Source organism: Eublepharis macularius, chromosome 4, assembly GCF_028583425.1.
Source record: "Eublepharis macularius isolate TG4126 chromosome 4, MPM_Emac_v1.0, whole genome shotgun sequence".
In the NCBI taxonomy this organism is placed as follows: domain Eukaryota; kingdom Metazoa; phylum Chordata; class Lepidosauria; order Squamata; family Eublepharidae; genus Eublepharis; species Eublepharis macularius.
The window spans coordinates 110,084,061-110,099,901 of record NC_072793.1 but is presented as its reverse complement, the minus strand read 5'-3'; the positions used below and the strand labels follow the sequence as shown (position 1 = coordinate 110,099,901).

The 15,841-nt window shown below is 37.6% G+C and overlaps 1 protein-coding gene across 1 annotated transcript in view; it reads right to left on the bottom strand.

The window, feature by feature from the left end:
- The window catches only part of LOC129327000 (uncharacterized protein CFAP92-like), a 73,739-nt gene that overhangs the window by 5,615 nt on the left and 52,283 nt on the right, over nt 1-15,841 (bottom strand). Inside the window, exon 4 of the mRNA XM_054975364.1 lies at nt 1,502-1,699. Coding sequence (XP_054831339.1) covers nt 1,502-1,536 — 35 coding nt within the window. The 5' untranslated portion in view covers nt 1,537-1,699. The remainder of the gene's footprint in view (nt 1-1,501; nt 1,700-15,841) is intronic.

The window sequence follows — 15,841 nt, the reverse complement described above, 5'->3', positions numbered from 1 at the left end:
ACACTGGGACAATAAATCCATATACTCTTCTGGTCTGAATTGAGGGTTACTGAAAAGGAAAGGAATTATAGGGTCACAATTTTTCAATGAAAATCTGATTGCAGATCTCTCATGTAATGTGTAGTTCATCCCAGAAAGTGTCTTCACTAAAGCTGTCAGGACAGAGCTAAGATTAGATACAGGGAGTTCTTGGCTCACAACTCACTCTTAATGTTACTCCTGTCTTTCTAAAGTAGTGTGCCAAACTGCGTATTTGTGCTTCTGACAGCTTACTAAAAGGCAACAGAATCATAGGGTTGGAAGGGACCTCCAGGATCAATAGGGCTGTAGTAAAATGGAACTGCTCAAGTGTGCATTTGTATAAAACTAATAGAATTGCAGTTTTAATCTGTGACTTTTAGGCAGTTTTTATTGCATTGTTTACTGTACATATTGTCCTGTTTTTAATGCATGTATGTATTGTCCTGTCCTAGAAACTCTTTCCCCAATCCAGTTGAGAATAAATTATTGGCCTTTCAATGGTGACTGACTGGATTCCCAACAGGCCAACATTTTATATTGTTTTATTTTGGAATTCTATCCTCTTGGTCAGCTGCCAGAATTGGAGGCTGAAAATCGAGGGTTTTTTTTTTTTAACCAAGTCATTTTTGCTATTAACATGTATGCACATCACTGTGCACACATATACATACATGATATGCACACGGCGGAGAGCTAGTGTGAATTAGTGGTTAAAATGTGAAAGTGTTACTACGGATGGCTGGGTTAAAATTCACACTATGGCATGATACTCACCTTGGGCCAAACACTCACCTTGGGCCAAACACTCTCTGTCAGGGCTAAATGAGACACAATGGCATCCTTATGGCTGCCACCACCATTTTAAAGTTATTTTAAAATGCTGCAACACAGCACTCATTCCCCCCCCTGACTTTCCAAGAGCCAAAACAGCCACAAAATCAGGCCCTTACAGCATTTTAAAATCACTTTAGCATGGAGGATGCTGTCATGTCTATTTTTCCTCTCAGCCTAACTAAAAAAGGTTGAGAACTTGAGAGTATTTTATATACTAATAACCAAGTGGCCCTGATCTGAGGTTTTCAGAAAAATCTGAAAGCTAAAAAATACAATGGGGTTTTAAAAACCCAAAATGATAAAAGGAATATTTGCAGCTTTGATCAGATGCCCTTAGTGGCTGTTGCTAGGCAACCACTAGCCAGTATTCTGGGCTTGTTTTTTGGGTCTGTTCTGGCCTTTGAGGAGGAACTCATTGGGACCAGGCCCAGCAGCAACCAGGCAACTTGATACCATATGACTTGCATGATTCATCCAGGACCAGCTGCTTGCTACTGTACAACAGCAGCCCCCCCCCTCCCAATACAGTGTAGTGTAATAGAGAGTTTCAGAGTAGGCTCTGGCAGACCCAGGTTCAAATCGCCACTCTGCTGATGAAGCTCACTGGGTAACTTTGATCCAGTCACACACACTCAGCCTAACTTACCTCTCAGGGTTGTTGCGAGGATAATATGGAGGCATGAAACATGATGTAAGCTGCAATGGGTCCTCACAGTGGAGAAAGGCAGTTATAAATGAAGTAAATTAAGAAATACAGTTGAAGATTGGGGTGGGCAGATAAAAGGCAAGTTGTCTAGTAGGTTTGAAGGAGAGAAGGATGTAGGGAAGGGTGAGCTTTTGGAGGCTGCAAGGAAGAGAAAAAGAGGAAATAGCGTGAGGAAGGGGATACAGGGGAAAGTGAAGCACAAGTCCACACAGGTTCTCCACCATGCAACTGGGCCTGACTCAGCTAGCACCATGTAACTGGATCATAGGGGAGAGGCTGCCTAGAACGGAAGGGAGGTGAAAACCGGGGCAGACAAAGGCAGGTGGAAAGGAGAGCAGTAAGTAGGAAAGGGGGGAGAAGCTAAGGGGAGCAGGGAAGGGAAAGAGGGCATGGTGGGGGAAGGAAAATGAGACACCCCCACAAGTCCTTGTGGGTCCTCTACTTGTCTAATCCTTATTAAAATGTAACCAGACTACAGTAGAGCAGATATGGAGATACAAAAGTGTGAGCAAAAGCACAGCCATTTTTTTTTGCTAGCTTGAAATACAAAGCTGCTTTTGCCTGGCCTTGAATGTAACTGTACAGAGAAATGCTTGGCTAGCAAGGGCAGAAGCTGTAAACTACTGGTTAAAACTGGCTAGATCACATGGGAAAGTTTCACTTATAGCTGAGAAAAGATGAGCCTTTTGTCTCAGCAAGGTGGGCTTTGCTCAAAACGGAGCAAGGAGTATAAAAAGATGTTCCCCACCATTTTAGGGTGGGCTTAGAGTGTTTTTACTGGCTTGAAACTCTATATCCCTTTATTCCTGGAATAAATTCTTTTCCTCTTCAAAGTTCTCCAAGCAAACCACCAAGGTCACGAATTTTTTTGCAACAAAAGGCATGAGTATCGAATTAAAGAGTCCAACAGCAGCGCAAGAGAACTATCACCCTGTGCATACTTACCTGGGAGGAGGCCTCAACTGATTTGTGGGGCTCATGCACAGGCTAGGGCTGCAGCTTGTTTGCCATGACTTGAGCTCGCCTCTGAGAGCAATGCTACAGCAAGGATTTCTCTGGATTCTTTCACAGCAAACGGCCAGGAGAAAAGGAAGCTCAGCCCCACTGAGGATACACGCACAACACGGAGGGATAAGCCTAAATTTTACCTGCACACAGCAGAGCAGCAAAGGCTAGACCTCAACCACAAAGTATCTCCTCCGGGGAGCGCATAAGAACGCCAACCAACACAGACTCGCTTGCGCTGAGCTAAAACTTCGCTATCATTCCATCTCCTTCCGCCTCTCCAAAGAGTCCAGCGGTCTGTTTTCAGCGCCGCGACAAAAGTGAGAGCGAGTCCAGGAGCGCTAGCTGACCTAGGAGTGCTTTCTTTGATTATACTTTGGCGTAGGGATCTCAAGAGAGGCGGCTGCAGCAGAAGTTGCTAAGGAAGTTGTTTGCTTTTCCTTCTGAGAGGAGCTAAGCAGACTAGTGACAACTTCTGTTCTTTCGACTCCAAGAAGGAGGTAGCTTGTAAAGGGGGTCCCAGATTATAAGGAGCAGTACTCGGCCGTAACCCGCCTCCCCCTCGCATTGCTAGAGACTAGGGTGCGTTCTGTGTGCAACAGCCGCGATCTAAACACGTTATGTTCGCAGGCAAAAAGAACGGCAGAAGCTCGTTAAGGAACGCTCAGACACTTAAGCATAATGACGAGATTGTGCTCTGAATATGTAGGGAAATGTAACATTTTTCTTTTTAAAAAATGCTACGGATGATTCGAACCAGACTTTACACTCAGAGCACTAATAAAGAGGAGTCTTAAAGAGTCTCAGGTGGCTGTAGACTTGTGTATTTATTTTTTCCTGCAAAAAACCCCACTGCTACCCGTTTATGACTGCATTAACTGGTGGCTGAAGGAAGGATGTTAAAGGATAATCTATAGTAAGTAGTTTTGAGTATGTGTCCAGAAAGAAAAGGGCTCACAGATTGTTTCCATGTGTGTGGCTTTGTGTGTATGAGAAAATCATTTAAACGTGGTTTATGTTTGCACCAGAAGCTCTGTTCACACGTTACAGTGAACATGGAGTGTATCCTGCATGTACATGTATGCTTCAGTTTGTAAGAAAGGGCCAACATATGTTCACCTTACAAATGAAACTGCCAGTACTTGGATAATACGGGGTTTCAAGCAGCTTTCAGTTGTAAATGTGTTGAATGTAACATGAAAATTAACATATGTATAAAGAACAATCAAGTGTACACTGTACATGGAGTGTATGTGCATTCACTGTAACTTGTGAATATGGCTTCCGTGTATGACGTACACTCTAATATTCTTTGTATGTATGTTGAGTAATTCTCATGGTACTGTCAATGCATGTACATCAGAACGTGATACGAACTCCACATTTATCCATGTACTGGTCCCCAATTTTGTTCATAAAGTGAACACACATTGGCTATTTTCCAGAAACATACACAGACAGACAGACAGGAGATATGTGTGTTCCTTGTAGCATGTAAACAGGACTAGAGTGCTGTGGTGGTAGAGTGAACATATTATTGCAACTGAGGAATTACGTTGAAGTTCCTCTACATTAATAAATGGGAAACTAGCCAAGTACATAAATGGCTATGGTAGAACTCCTCTATGCATTTTTATTTGCAGAGTTTTAAAATGAGAGAAGCAATGAAAACGGTGACTTCTGCAATCTAAATTGGTGCAGCCTACTCTGACACAATGTAGGTCTACTATCTCATTTTGTAGCATATTGGAGGCAAGATCTCTGGACAGCAATGAGATATAATGTATTGTTGGAAATCAGATTGAAAGTATGTGTGTAACGGATAAGAGGGCAGGAGAGTTAATTTTTCTATTGGCTGTTGAAAAAATAAATATTTCTGCTGCATTCTTTTTTATATATCACATATCTGTTATCGTTAATTTTTTAAAAATAAAATCATTGTATCAGTGACTTAATAATTTTTGTACATTTGCTCTGTAACAAATATTATTCCACTACTAAAATAAAGACCTGCAAAGATCAAAGATATCTGGTGACCATACTTAAATGATTGGAAGGGGAATCAGCTGCCTAGGGAGGTGGTGAGCTCCCCCTCACTGGCAGTTTTCAAGAAGAGGCTGGATGAATACTTGTCAGAGATGCTTTAGGCTGATCCTGCACTGGGCAGGGGGTTGGACTCGATGGTCTGTATGGCCCCTTCCAACTCTATGATTCTCTGATTACAGGAGGGTCAGTTGATAATTCACAAGTATTAGATGGTTTTCCAATGCTGGAAATTTCTTGAAAAGAATATGATACCAGATTGTGGAGAAGGTGATAATCTTCCAGCTAAAGGATCGGGTGGGGGTGGATAGAAAGATAGTAAAAAGCAGTTTGATGTGTGGCAAAAAGATCTGAGATTTTCTGGGAAGGGGTAAAAGTGGGAACAGGCTAGAACAGGCATTAAACAAATAGTGGCACCACAAAAAACAATGGAATGTGTTAAAGACACTGGAGAATAATATTTTAGAAATGAAAACAGAAATATGCTTTTATTAAATGTTTCCTGCCAAAATGCTCTTGAAACACCATGGAACAAACCAGGACAGGCACTAAAGAAATGCAGACCAACATTTGAGAAGTGAAATCACTGAACTGACACAGCATATTGTCCAGCCTGCCAGTTAAAATCCTCGTCTAAACCTTATTCTCTCTACTCACCCCTGCCCCGCAGAGGTGAGGCAGATGGTAGCTAGAGACAGGACTTTTTAAATCATTTTTTAAAATTTTTTGAAAAGACAAATAGTATAGGAGGTGCAAAAAAGAGAAGAAAGGATTACATAACATGGTTATATGAATCAGAATTATATATAACAAAATATTTGAAACAAAAAATATTTCTTCCCAACATCCCCGTCATTAAACTTTTAAGACACTATTTGAATATAGTAATACTTGCTTATGTTAGACATTTATATTCAGCATTTTAGGTTTCAAATTCATATTCAACATTTGTATATTCAATATATAAAGGTAAAGGTAGTCCCCTGTACAAGCACCGAGTCATTACTGACCCATGGGGGGATGTCGCATCACAACATTTTCTTGGCAGACTTTTTATGGGGTGGTTTGCCTTCCCAGTCATTACACTTTACCACCAGGAATCTGGGTACTCATTTTACTGACCTCGGAAGGATGGAAGGCTGAGTCAACCTTGAGCCGGTCACCTGAACCTGGCTTCTGCCAGGATTGAACTCAGGTTGTGAGCAGCACTTGGGCTGCAATACTGTAGCTTACCATTCTGTGCCACAGGGCTCTTATTCCATATATATGTTCAACATTTTAAATTTCAGATTACATAGCTAATCTGTTTTGCACCTACATTATTAATTTCAACCTTACTGCATATGCAATACTTTCACCATTCTACCTAACTACTATAACTTTTTGACAAATAGATAATATTTCAAAATACAAAAGGAAAATCTATTATATATTTCATAATAAGAAAATAATAGTAAAGAATACTTCTACTCAAAAACTGCTTCTATATAGATTTATATTCAAGGTATTAGATTTAAAATTTATTCTCATTCTGTTTTCTGCATTACAATACATTTGTGTTTAATATATATACATTTTTTTTCATTTAAAATTTCTCATTCTAGATTTGTTGCTTGCATAATACACATAATACACATCCCATCTCTCATATTTTGTAATTGATCTCTTTCTCAAATAAGTTGTTAATTTCACCATTACTGCATATTCTGCAAGTTTATTTTCCCATTCTTCTAAGCTAGGACAGCTGTCTGATTTCCATTTTGCTGATGAGATAATTCTAGCTACTGTCACCATATATTTAAAAATCTCTTCCAGGTCTTTTGGTAAATTATTAGGTAATATTCCTAATAACATATTCTTAGCTTTCACAGAAAGTCTAACTTTTAATATATTCTGCATTTTTACATGTATTTCCTTCCAATATCTTTTTGCTTTTTTGCAAGTCCACCACATATGGTAAAAGGTTCCATCCATGTCTTGACATTTCCAACATTTCCCTCTGTAGTTTTTATCTATGTTTTCAATATCCTTTGGAGTAATGTACTATCTGAAAATCATTTTATACCAATTTTCTCTTAAGGCCTGGTTAACTGTGAACTTAATTCCTTTTTGAGACTGGGCTTTTTGATGGTGGCACCTTACCTTTGGAATACCTTTCCCTTGGCATCTAACTTACTTTCCTTTAGGTGCCATGCTAGAACTTTTGTTTTTACCCAGGTTTGTAGGTCAGGGGGTTTCATCCTTTTTAGCTGTTTACGGTCTGCTGTAGCCTGAAAATTGATTTGTCAGTATCATTTTAGACTGTTCCATTTGTTTAATGTGCTTTTATGCTGTGGCTTGTTATTGAAATATTTTAATTGACTTGTTTTTGTATTTATATTTTCTTATTGACAGAATTTTATTGACTTGTTTTTCTTAAGATGGTTTGTTTTTATTGTGTAGGCTGGTTTTGTTGCATTGTTCATCTGGAGGGAGGCATTCAGTTTTCTAAATAGATGCACAAACTGTACTGTCTTAACCTGCCTTCCCCTCCTCCCAGGTTTTTACCAGAATCAGGCTTGCTGCCACAATTAAGGCCTTTTGAACTGAGTTGTTGGCCAACATTTTCGTCTTGCATACAGTTTGGCTATAACAGAGTCTCTGTATTGAATCCCAACAGTCAACACCCATAGTCTACACCCATTTTGATTCTCCAAGTATCTCCCATTAAAGTTATAAAATCTACCCAAACCTACATAAGGGTTTACAAGCCAGAGAAGAATCCCAGCTGCTAGTGATCTGGATACCAGATTCAGTTTCTGGTAGCTAGCAAATGGAAAGGAGACGTGCAACAAGAAAGCATTATGTATCTAAAAGAAAAAATCATGTTGGTTGAAATAAATGTGGCAGAAGGTTTTGATTGGCATGTGTCTCTTATTTATGTCTATTAAATGCAATTTTGATTCAGTATACATTTAACTGCTCAAAGAGTTCAGAAGCAGACCTAAGCAGCATGTTTTTAGTATTTTTAGAATGAGATACTGTATGGTGTAGTGGTTCAAGCATCGGATTAGGCACTAGGAGACCAAGGATTTAATCCCTGCTCTGCCATGGAAGCTTGCTGTGTGACTTTGGGCCAGTCACACACTGTCAGCCTAACCTACTTCACAGGTTTGTTGAGGATAAAATAGAGAAGAGCAGAATGATATAAGCCACTTTGAGTCCCCATTGGGGAGAAAGGTGGAAAATAAAAGAAGTTAATAAAAATAGATATTTTATAATTATATTATTCCATTGTGCACATTTTTAATGTGCTTCTGTAAAAATAGGAAGTTCACATCTTTACATTATAATGACATAAACTGACCCTTTCCAATTCATAAAGCATAGATTCAGGTTACTGACCAAATCAGGCTCAAATTAAGCTTTGTGCCCTACCTCCCTTGGTGCTTGCAAGTACCAATGATTCATAATTTAATGGCAGCTGGGTCAGTCTCTATAAGAAGATATGTCCCTGTTAGCTTCAGATTTATTGTGGGAAAAGCAATATATCAATATAGATACACTGATGACTGTCTGGAAGCTACAGATGGTACAAAATGCTACACCCAGGACATACCACTCCAGTCTTGTTCCATCTATAATGGCTCCCTATTTGCTTCTGGGTCCAATTCAAGGTGCCATTATTGACCTTTAAAGACATATGTAGCTTGGGACCAGCATACCGCTTTCTCCCATATAATAACAACATTGCCCTTCAGGACAACTTAACATCCACTCAGAGCAGTTTACAAAGTATGTTGTTATTATCCTCACAACAATCACCCTGTGAGGTCAGTGGAGCTGAGAGAGCTCCTAGAAGCCATGACTGACCCAAGGTCACCCAGCTGGCTTCAATTGGAGGAGTGGGGAATCAAACCTGGTTCTCCAGATTAGAGTCCCGCTGCTCTTAAGCACTACACCAAACTGGCCTATCCAACCACTCCTGTCATACTCAAGTGCCTCCACCATCTGAGGCTAGATAGGTGGTAACCAGAAAAAGGACCTTCTTGATCATGGCACCAAACCTTTGAAACTCGCTCTTCAGGCAGATTCAGCTCTCTCCCTTTATTGTTGTCGTCCACTGATGGGTAAAGATTTGTTTGTGTGCCTGCTGTTTATTGGTTTTATTTGTTTTAAATATTTCTGTGCCACATTTCTATGCCTCCAGGCCATCCAACTCTAATTTCGCAAGGCAGTGAACGTTTCACATGCGTGCATGCACGCACACACACACACACACATCACAGTACTGTTTGAAATGTTTGTCACCTTGAGGAACCTGAGTTGGGAGTCCAGGTGGCATAGAAATATTTTAAATAAAAATAATCAAAATCAATTTCACTCTTATCCAATAGATGATGATCAATACTAAACTAATCATATTTTGGAAGGTAATTTTCAGTAATACAACTGCAGGATGATTTGCTTTTAAGAACTATCTTAGACTGCTTACATAGAGATAATTTGCTCCATCCCAGTTGACAAACCACAACAGTTTTTTTTTTAAGGATTCACATGATATACTCATCCTGTTCCCCTTACATCACCTTCCATAGTTTCCCCTCCTTTGCTCCCTGAGAATGGCAAGGTACGGATTTCTACTCTACCCCCATCCAGAGGATATTCCCTCCCTATGCCCACAACTCCTCTCTGCTCAATGCCATCGACCCTTTGTCATGTTTTCAAATTGGTAGTAGGTATAGCAAATATATATGCTATAATTACAGCATTACATCAATATGTCTGCTAACAATTTTTTTCAAAGGCTGTGTGTGTGCATGCACACGCGCATGCTTGCATGCGAGGGAATAGAGAAAACCAGCAGATTGCCCAGTGTGGACACTCAGATTCCAATGCAAATGTGTCCGCATGCACAAAAGCAATCAATCCACAACAGGGAATTGGCTCCATGGAGAAGCACCTTTATAATGAGTCAAACAATTGGTCCATCCAGGTCAGTCCTGCCTGCTGTGACTAGCAGTGGCTTTTCAAGATCTCAAGCAGAGAGATGTCCTTTCCACTCCTTCAACCTGAGAAACTTGAGCCAGAGATGCCATAGATTGTAGCTGGGATTGTCTGCTTACAAAGCATGTGCTCTGCCACTGAGTCACAGCTCTTCTTATTTATTTATATTTATTTATATTTCAATTTATATACTGCCCATCCCCAGGGGCTCTGGGCTCCTGTGGCTTACCCTGAGCACTATGTACAATAACTATAGGGCTATATAACCTATCAAGATTTATTTTTAAATGTTGTGTTTGTGTCTTAGAATATAAAAAGTGTATATTTCCCTCATATGAAAATAAGTCTCAAGTGAAGATCCCATGTTCAATATTTAAAAACCTTAATTGGTAGTTCTAAAATTTCAAACATTAGATTGAATATGTGAAACTCCAGTGTAAAATGAATGTACCATGCTTGTTTAATCTCTGTTCAAATCCAGCACAGGTTTGAATCTGAAAAAATAAAGGGCTTTTGATCAGCCTTCTTTTCTGCAGCATCTTTGGCTTGACTGAAGGAAAGTGAGAGGGAACTGTAAAAAAAAGCAGTAGGATTCGCTTTTCCGATGTGGCTCTTGCATCATCCAACCACTGTCCATCACAAATGTCTTAGTCGAGGGGGCGTGGCGTCGGCTCCGACAGGGATGGACGCTTGAAGCGCGGGCTCCCTCTCAACTCCACCTCGAAGCCTCTTAAACCCTCCATAATTTGCGTTCCCAACATCTTAATATGAAGGGCAAGCAAGATCAGAATATTAAAAAACAGAATTTAAAAGCATCGAAGTGCTTACAAAGCTTTTTCGCAGCGTCACAGCATTCGGCTTTTATGGGAGAGGCAGAGGAAGCAGCAGAAAACATGGCGGCCGCGGGAAACGCGGCAGCTGCTCAAGAAGTCCTCGCCTCTGATCCAGCATTGAAAGTCATGCTGAAGGACTTAGAAAAGAGCATTTTGGATAAAATATCAGTTATGCTAAATCCTTTAACTGAACAAATAAACGAGCTTACTGTGGCAATGAATACTGTTATCCAAAAAACGGATTGTGCGTTAGATCAATCTGTGGCATTACAAGAGGACATACGCGTGCTGCAAAAAGAAAGCGATAGTGCTCAAAACAGGATTTTGCATCTTGAACTTCAGGTCCGGAGCCAGAATTTGAAGTTCAGGGGTTTGGATGAATCTATAACTGCAAAGTCTGATCTCTCCCATTTTTTATCTACTTGGCTGGCAGAATTGTTGCAGCTGGAGGAGGATGCAGTTCCAGTCATATCTAAGGCTTATAGGGTTGGTCCTGTGAAGTCAGAAAAGCGAAAAGGCCCCAGAGATATAATAGCGGTTTTTACTGACTGGAGGTTAAGGAAAAAAATCCTGGAGATGGCAAGGGCACAAAAATCATTAACATACAAGGAAATGAGAGTCTCTGTATATACTGATTTACCCAAGGAAGTTTTGGAAAAAAGAAAAAGGCTTAAACAAATAACTGACGAGCTACAAAAAGCTCATGTGGAATATCGCTGGGTGAATCTTTGTAATCTGCGTGTCAAGTTTAATGGCAAGATATTTTATGCTTCCGATCTGGATTCAGGTTTTCTCCTCTTACAACAAGTTGGAATATCACCTGCAATGGAACTGGAACTTACATCTCAAAAAAGAAAAAGGAGCCAGCCTTTAACCCCACAGAAGGGTAGCAAAATTCCAGTTCTTAATAATTAATACTCATTATAGATGTCTGTGGATATAAGGATGCGAATGGAACGGGACTCTTTCAATTTGTTTTGTATGATCATGAGGCATGTGGGTGGAGTTGAGATGTTTAAGCCTGCCTAATAGCCTCTGAAGAGACAGTCCTTTTTGTTCGGTTTTTTATACGATAACCTCAGTGAGAAGATCCTCTCGCTGGGTTATTAAGGACTGTTTAGTATTTTTTTGGATTTCATAATTATATACACGAATTGATAATATTGTTAATTAATAGGTAATTAATACATAGTAGTTTATTAGCTTGTTATATTTAGAATTTATAAGGTAGTTAAGTAGTGTTCTTAAGATTAGGTGTAAATCTTTTAGATAAGGTTTTTTTGTTGTTGTTGTTGTTTTTTTTTTTTTTTTTTTTTTTAGTTTGTTTGATAAGACTTCCCAAATCTTTGTTAAATTGAAATAGTTTATATATATTAGGGGTAGTATATTCACTTTTGGGAAGTTTTCTAGAGTTGTATAGATAAATTTAACTTAAGGGAGGGAAGAAAGGGGGGGGTAACCTTGCTGCTAGGAAATTTGGTTAAATATTTATCAGGTATATAACGTATTTGGAATAAGTGTTGTCATACTAGACTAAGGATTTGGTTTATTAAAGACTGTTGTTTTTTTTGGTGTTGTTAATTCTTGATTGTTGAATAAAATTTGTTTACTTTAAAACTTTTAATAAGAAAAGAGAGAGAGAGAGTGAGAAGCGAGGAGTAAAGGGGGGGGAAGAGAGGTCAATTGGCTATAGACAGTGAGTACATTCAATAGTTGATATAATAAGAAATTGCCTTATATCAGGGTCTGAATTCATAGGAATGGCTACTATTTCGAATTTAAATATTATTTCTCAGAATGTTCGTGGTCTAAATAATTTAGTCAAGAGAAAACGTATTATGTCCAATTTGTCAAAAATTAATACGGATATAGCTTTATTACAAGAGACTCATCTTCATGCAACAAATGAAGCAGAACTTAAAGCTGCATGGTTGCAATATCAGTATCACGCTAAAGGATCCTCCAAGTCGAGGGGAGTTGCAATCTTGCTGTCTAAAAATATTCAATTTTTTCATAAAGCGACATTAAAGGACACGAGAGGGCGATATTTATTTGTCAAGGGGCAGATTAATGGTCATTTATACACCTTAGTATCAATGTATGCACCTAATGACAACCAATTAACATTTATAGAGGATGCATTTCAAAAATTAAAAAAATTTCAGGAGGGTTCTGTCATAGTGGGTGGAGACCTTAATTATATAGCAAACTACACTATGGATAAATCTCATTTCAAAAACAAGAAATTTAAAAATTCTAAGAAGGACACACGACTACCTGCAATATTTAATCAATTTCATTTAGTAGACATTTGGAGGGAACAAAACAAATTAGAAAAAGATTTCACTTATTTTTCACCTCGTCATAATATTTACACTAGAATAGATTACATACTCTTATCTGATAATCTGGTTAAAAAAACGCAGCAAGTTAAAATAGGAAACATTGAGTACTCTGATCATGCGTGGGTACGATGTGTACTGTCTATGGATATAGATGCTATAAAGGAAAGACACTGGACATTTAATAAAAATCTGATCTTTAATGAAAGTAATGTAAAAGCGATTGAGCAGTATATTAATCAGTATCTTGCAGAAAATCAAACTGAAACAATCTCACCACATTCGGTTTGGGACGCTCTTAAAGTGGTGATTCGAGGCCAATTAATAGCTTTGTCAGCATATTTAAACAAGAAGAAAAAACATCAGAAACAAGAAATCTTGAATAGAATTCAATATCTGGAAAACCTGCATAAAGAAAGGGGTAGTAAGAAAATTTATAAACAACTATTAAATGAACGAAAATTGTTAGATTCTTTGGAAACAAATCAGATTCAAAGAAATCTATTGTTTTTAAAACAAAAATATTGGTATAATTCTCCAAGGACTCTACGTTACTTATCTTGGAAAGTAAAAGAAAAGAGGATTGAAAGATCTATTAGAGTTATTCAAGATGATGCTGGCCAATGTTATACTAAGCCAGCAGCAATACTGCAGGTCTTTAAAGATTTTTACTCTAAATTATATTCATCTAGTAATCCTAATAAGACAAAGATTGAAGAATTCTTATTAAACCATAAAGCTATTAGGAAAATAACAGAAGTACATCGTCAAATAATGGAAAATCCAATTACTACTTCCGAATTATTAGACTCAATTAAAAATTTAAAGAATAATAAGGCTTCAGGGCCAGATGGCTATTCATCTGAGTTTTATAAAAAGTTTGCAATGATACTGACCCCTCCATTAGTGTCTGTGTGTAATAATATATTTAAATCAGGTACACACCCCCATTCTTGGTCAGAAGCTACTATAGCAATGATTCCCAAACAGGGTAAAAACATCTCAAAACCCGGTTCTTATAGACCAATATCACTTTTAAACGTAGATTATAAGATTTTTACGTCCATATTAGCCAAACGTCTTAGTTCATTTATTGGGAATTATATACATCACGATCAGGTAGGGTTTGTACCCAAAAGAGATATATCTGATAATATTTATAAAGCCCTTAATATTTTTTCGTTTAGTAAATTGCATCAAACTCAAACATTGTTTTTGTCATTAGATATTGAAAAAGCGTTTGATTCATTGGAAATCTCTTATTTAGAAGCACTTCTCCATCATATGAATTTTGGTAGTAATTTTCTACAAGCCATAAGGGCAATATATTTGCATCCTCAAGCTAAAATTAAAGCTAATGGTATGTTATCAGAACCCATTAGACTGCAGAGAGGTACAAGACAAGGTTGCCCTCTGTCCCCTATTTTGTTTGTGATTGCTATAGAACCACTGGCAGAGGCAATAAGAAATAACACTCAAATTCATGGTATTGTCTTTAGTAATAATATTTATAAGTTAAATCTGTTTGCAGATGATATCCTTTTATATATCACGAAACCATTAATATCACTGCAACACCTGCAATATGAGTTATCGGAATTTGGCCAAGTTTCAGGATTATTGATCAATCAGAGTAAATCTAGTATGATGCCCATTAATTTAGAAGGAACAACCCAAAATTTACTTAAACAAAAATATAAGTATCAATGGGCTATTTCACAATTTTCTTATCTTGGTATACAAATCCCTTCTGATTTGAATCAATTAATTCGAGTTAATCATATCCAAAAAATGAAAGAAATCAAAGACATTTTACATAAATGGAATAAACAACAATTATCATGGTTTGAAAGGTTTCACCTAATAAAATCTTTTATTTTTCCCAAAATCCTTTTTCTTTTTAGAACAATTCCTATTGAAATTCCCCTCAAATTAACCAAAAAGTGGCAAACCATATTAAACCAATTTTTATGGCAATTTAAGCGTCCAAGAATTGCTTTCAAAATTTTAAGAAAACAAACACAGCATGGAGGCTTTAATTTCCCAGATTTGGAACTATATAATGTCGCTTCCAGATTGGTAGATATTATTCAGATAGTACAAAAGAAAGGAACAATTGATTGGATTAATATATTAAATGCATGGTATTACCCTAAAACGACACTTGATATAATCTGGTCTAAGCATAATATTCGTCCACCTTCTATTAATAGTAATATTTTCTTTAGGGCAATTATTAAAACTTGGGACAAATATAAAAAAAAATTATTACCAGAAATATCTAGATTCTCAACAATAACATCACATAAGAGTTTTCCCCTTCAATATAGCCTCTTAAGCTCCAAGACTTGGGAACATTTTAAATCTTTGCGTTTGCTGGATATAGCTACCAAAAATGGCTTAATGGAAAGGTCTGATTTAGAGTTAGAATTTGGCAGAGATATCCCTTGGTTTTTGTATTTTCAATTAAGTTATCTTTTAAGCGAACTTAAAATTAAAGATGTTATGAAAAGCCCTGAAACGGAATTAGAACAAATTCTAAAAGCACCAGAGTTTATTCGTAAAGGTTTATTGTCCAAGATTTACAATATCCTTATTTGTAATATAAAATCTTTTAACATAGTATTACAGCAAAAATGGCAACAAGATTGTGGAAACATTATTTCGGACAAAGATTGGGAACAAATTTGGAAATCTAAATTAGTTACCTCTCCAGTTATTAATATAAGACTTCAGACTTACAAAATTATTCAACGATGGTATTTTACCCCACAGAAATTGGCTAAAATTTATTCAAATAGATCCCCCCTTTGTTGGAAGCGTTGTGGTGAACAAGGGACCTATGCACATTGCTGGTGGAAATGTAATTATGTTGCAGAATTTTGGCAATCGGTTTTTCACCAAATTTTTTTAATCACATCTTATTCAATTCCCTTTAAACCAGAACTAATTTTTTTGAATATCTGGGGGAACTATCCAATACCACAAATAAGGAAAGATTTGATATCAATATTGTTGTCAGCAGCTAAAACTGCAATTGCGTCACGATGGAAGTCGCATTTTCCCCCAAA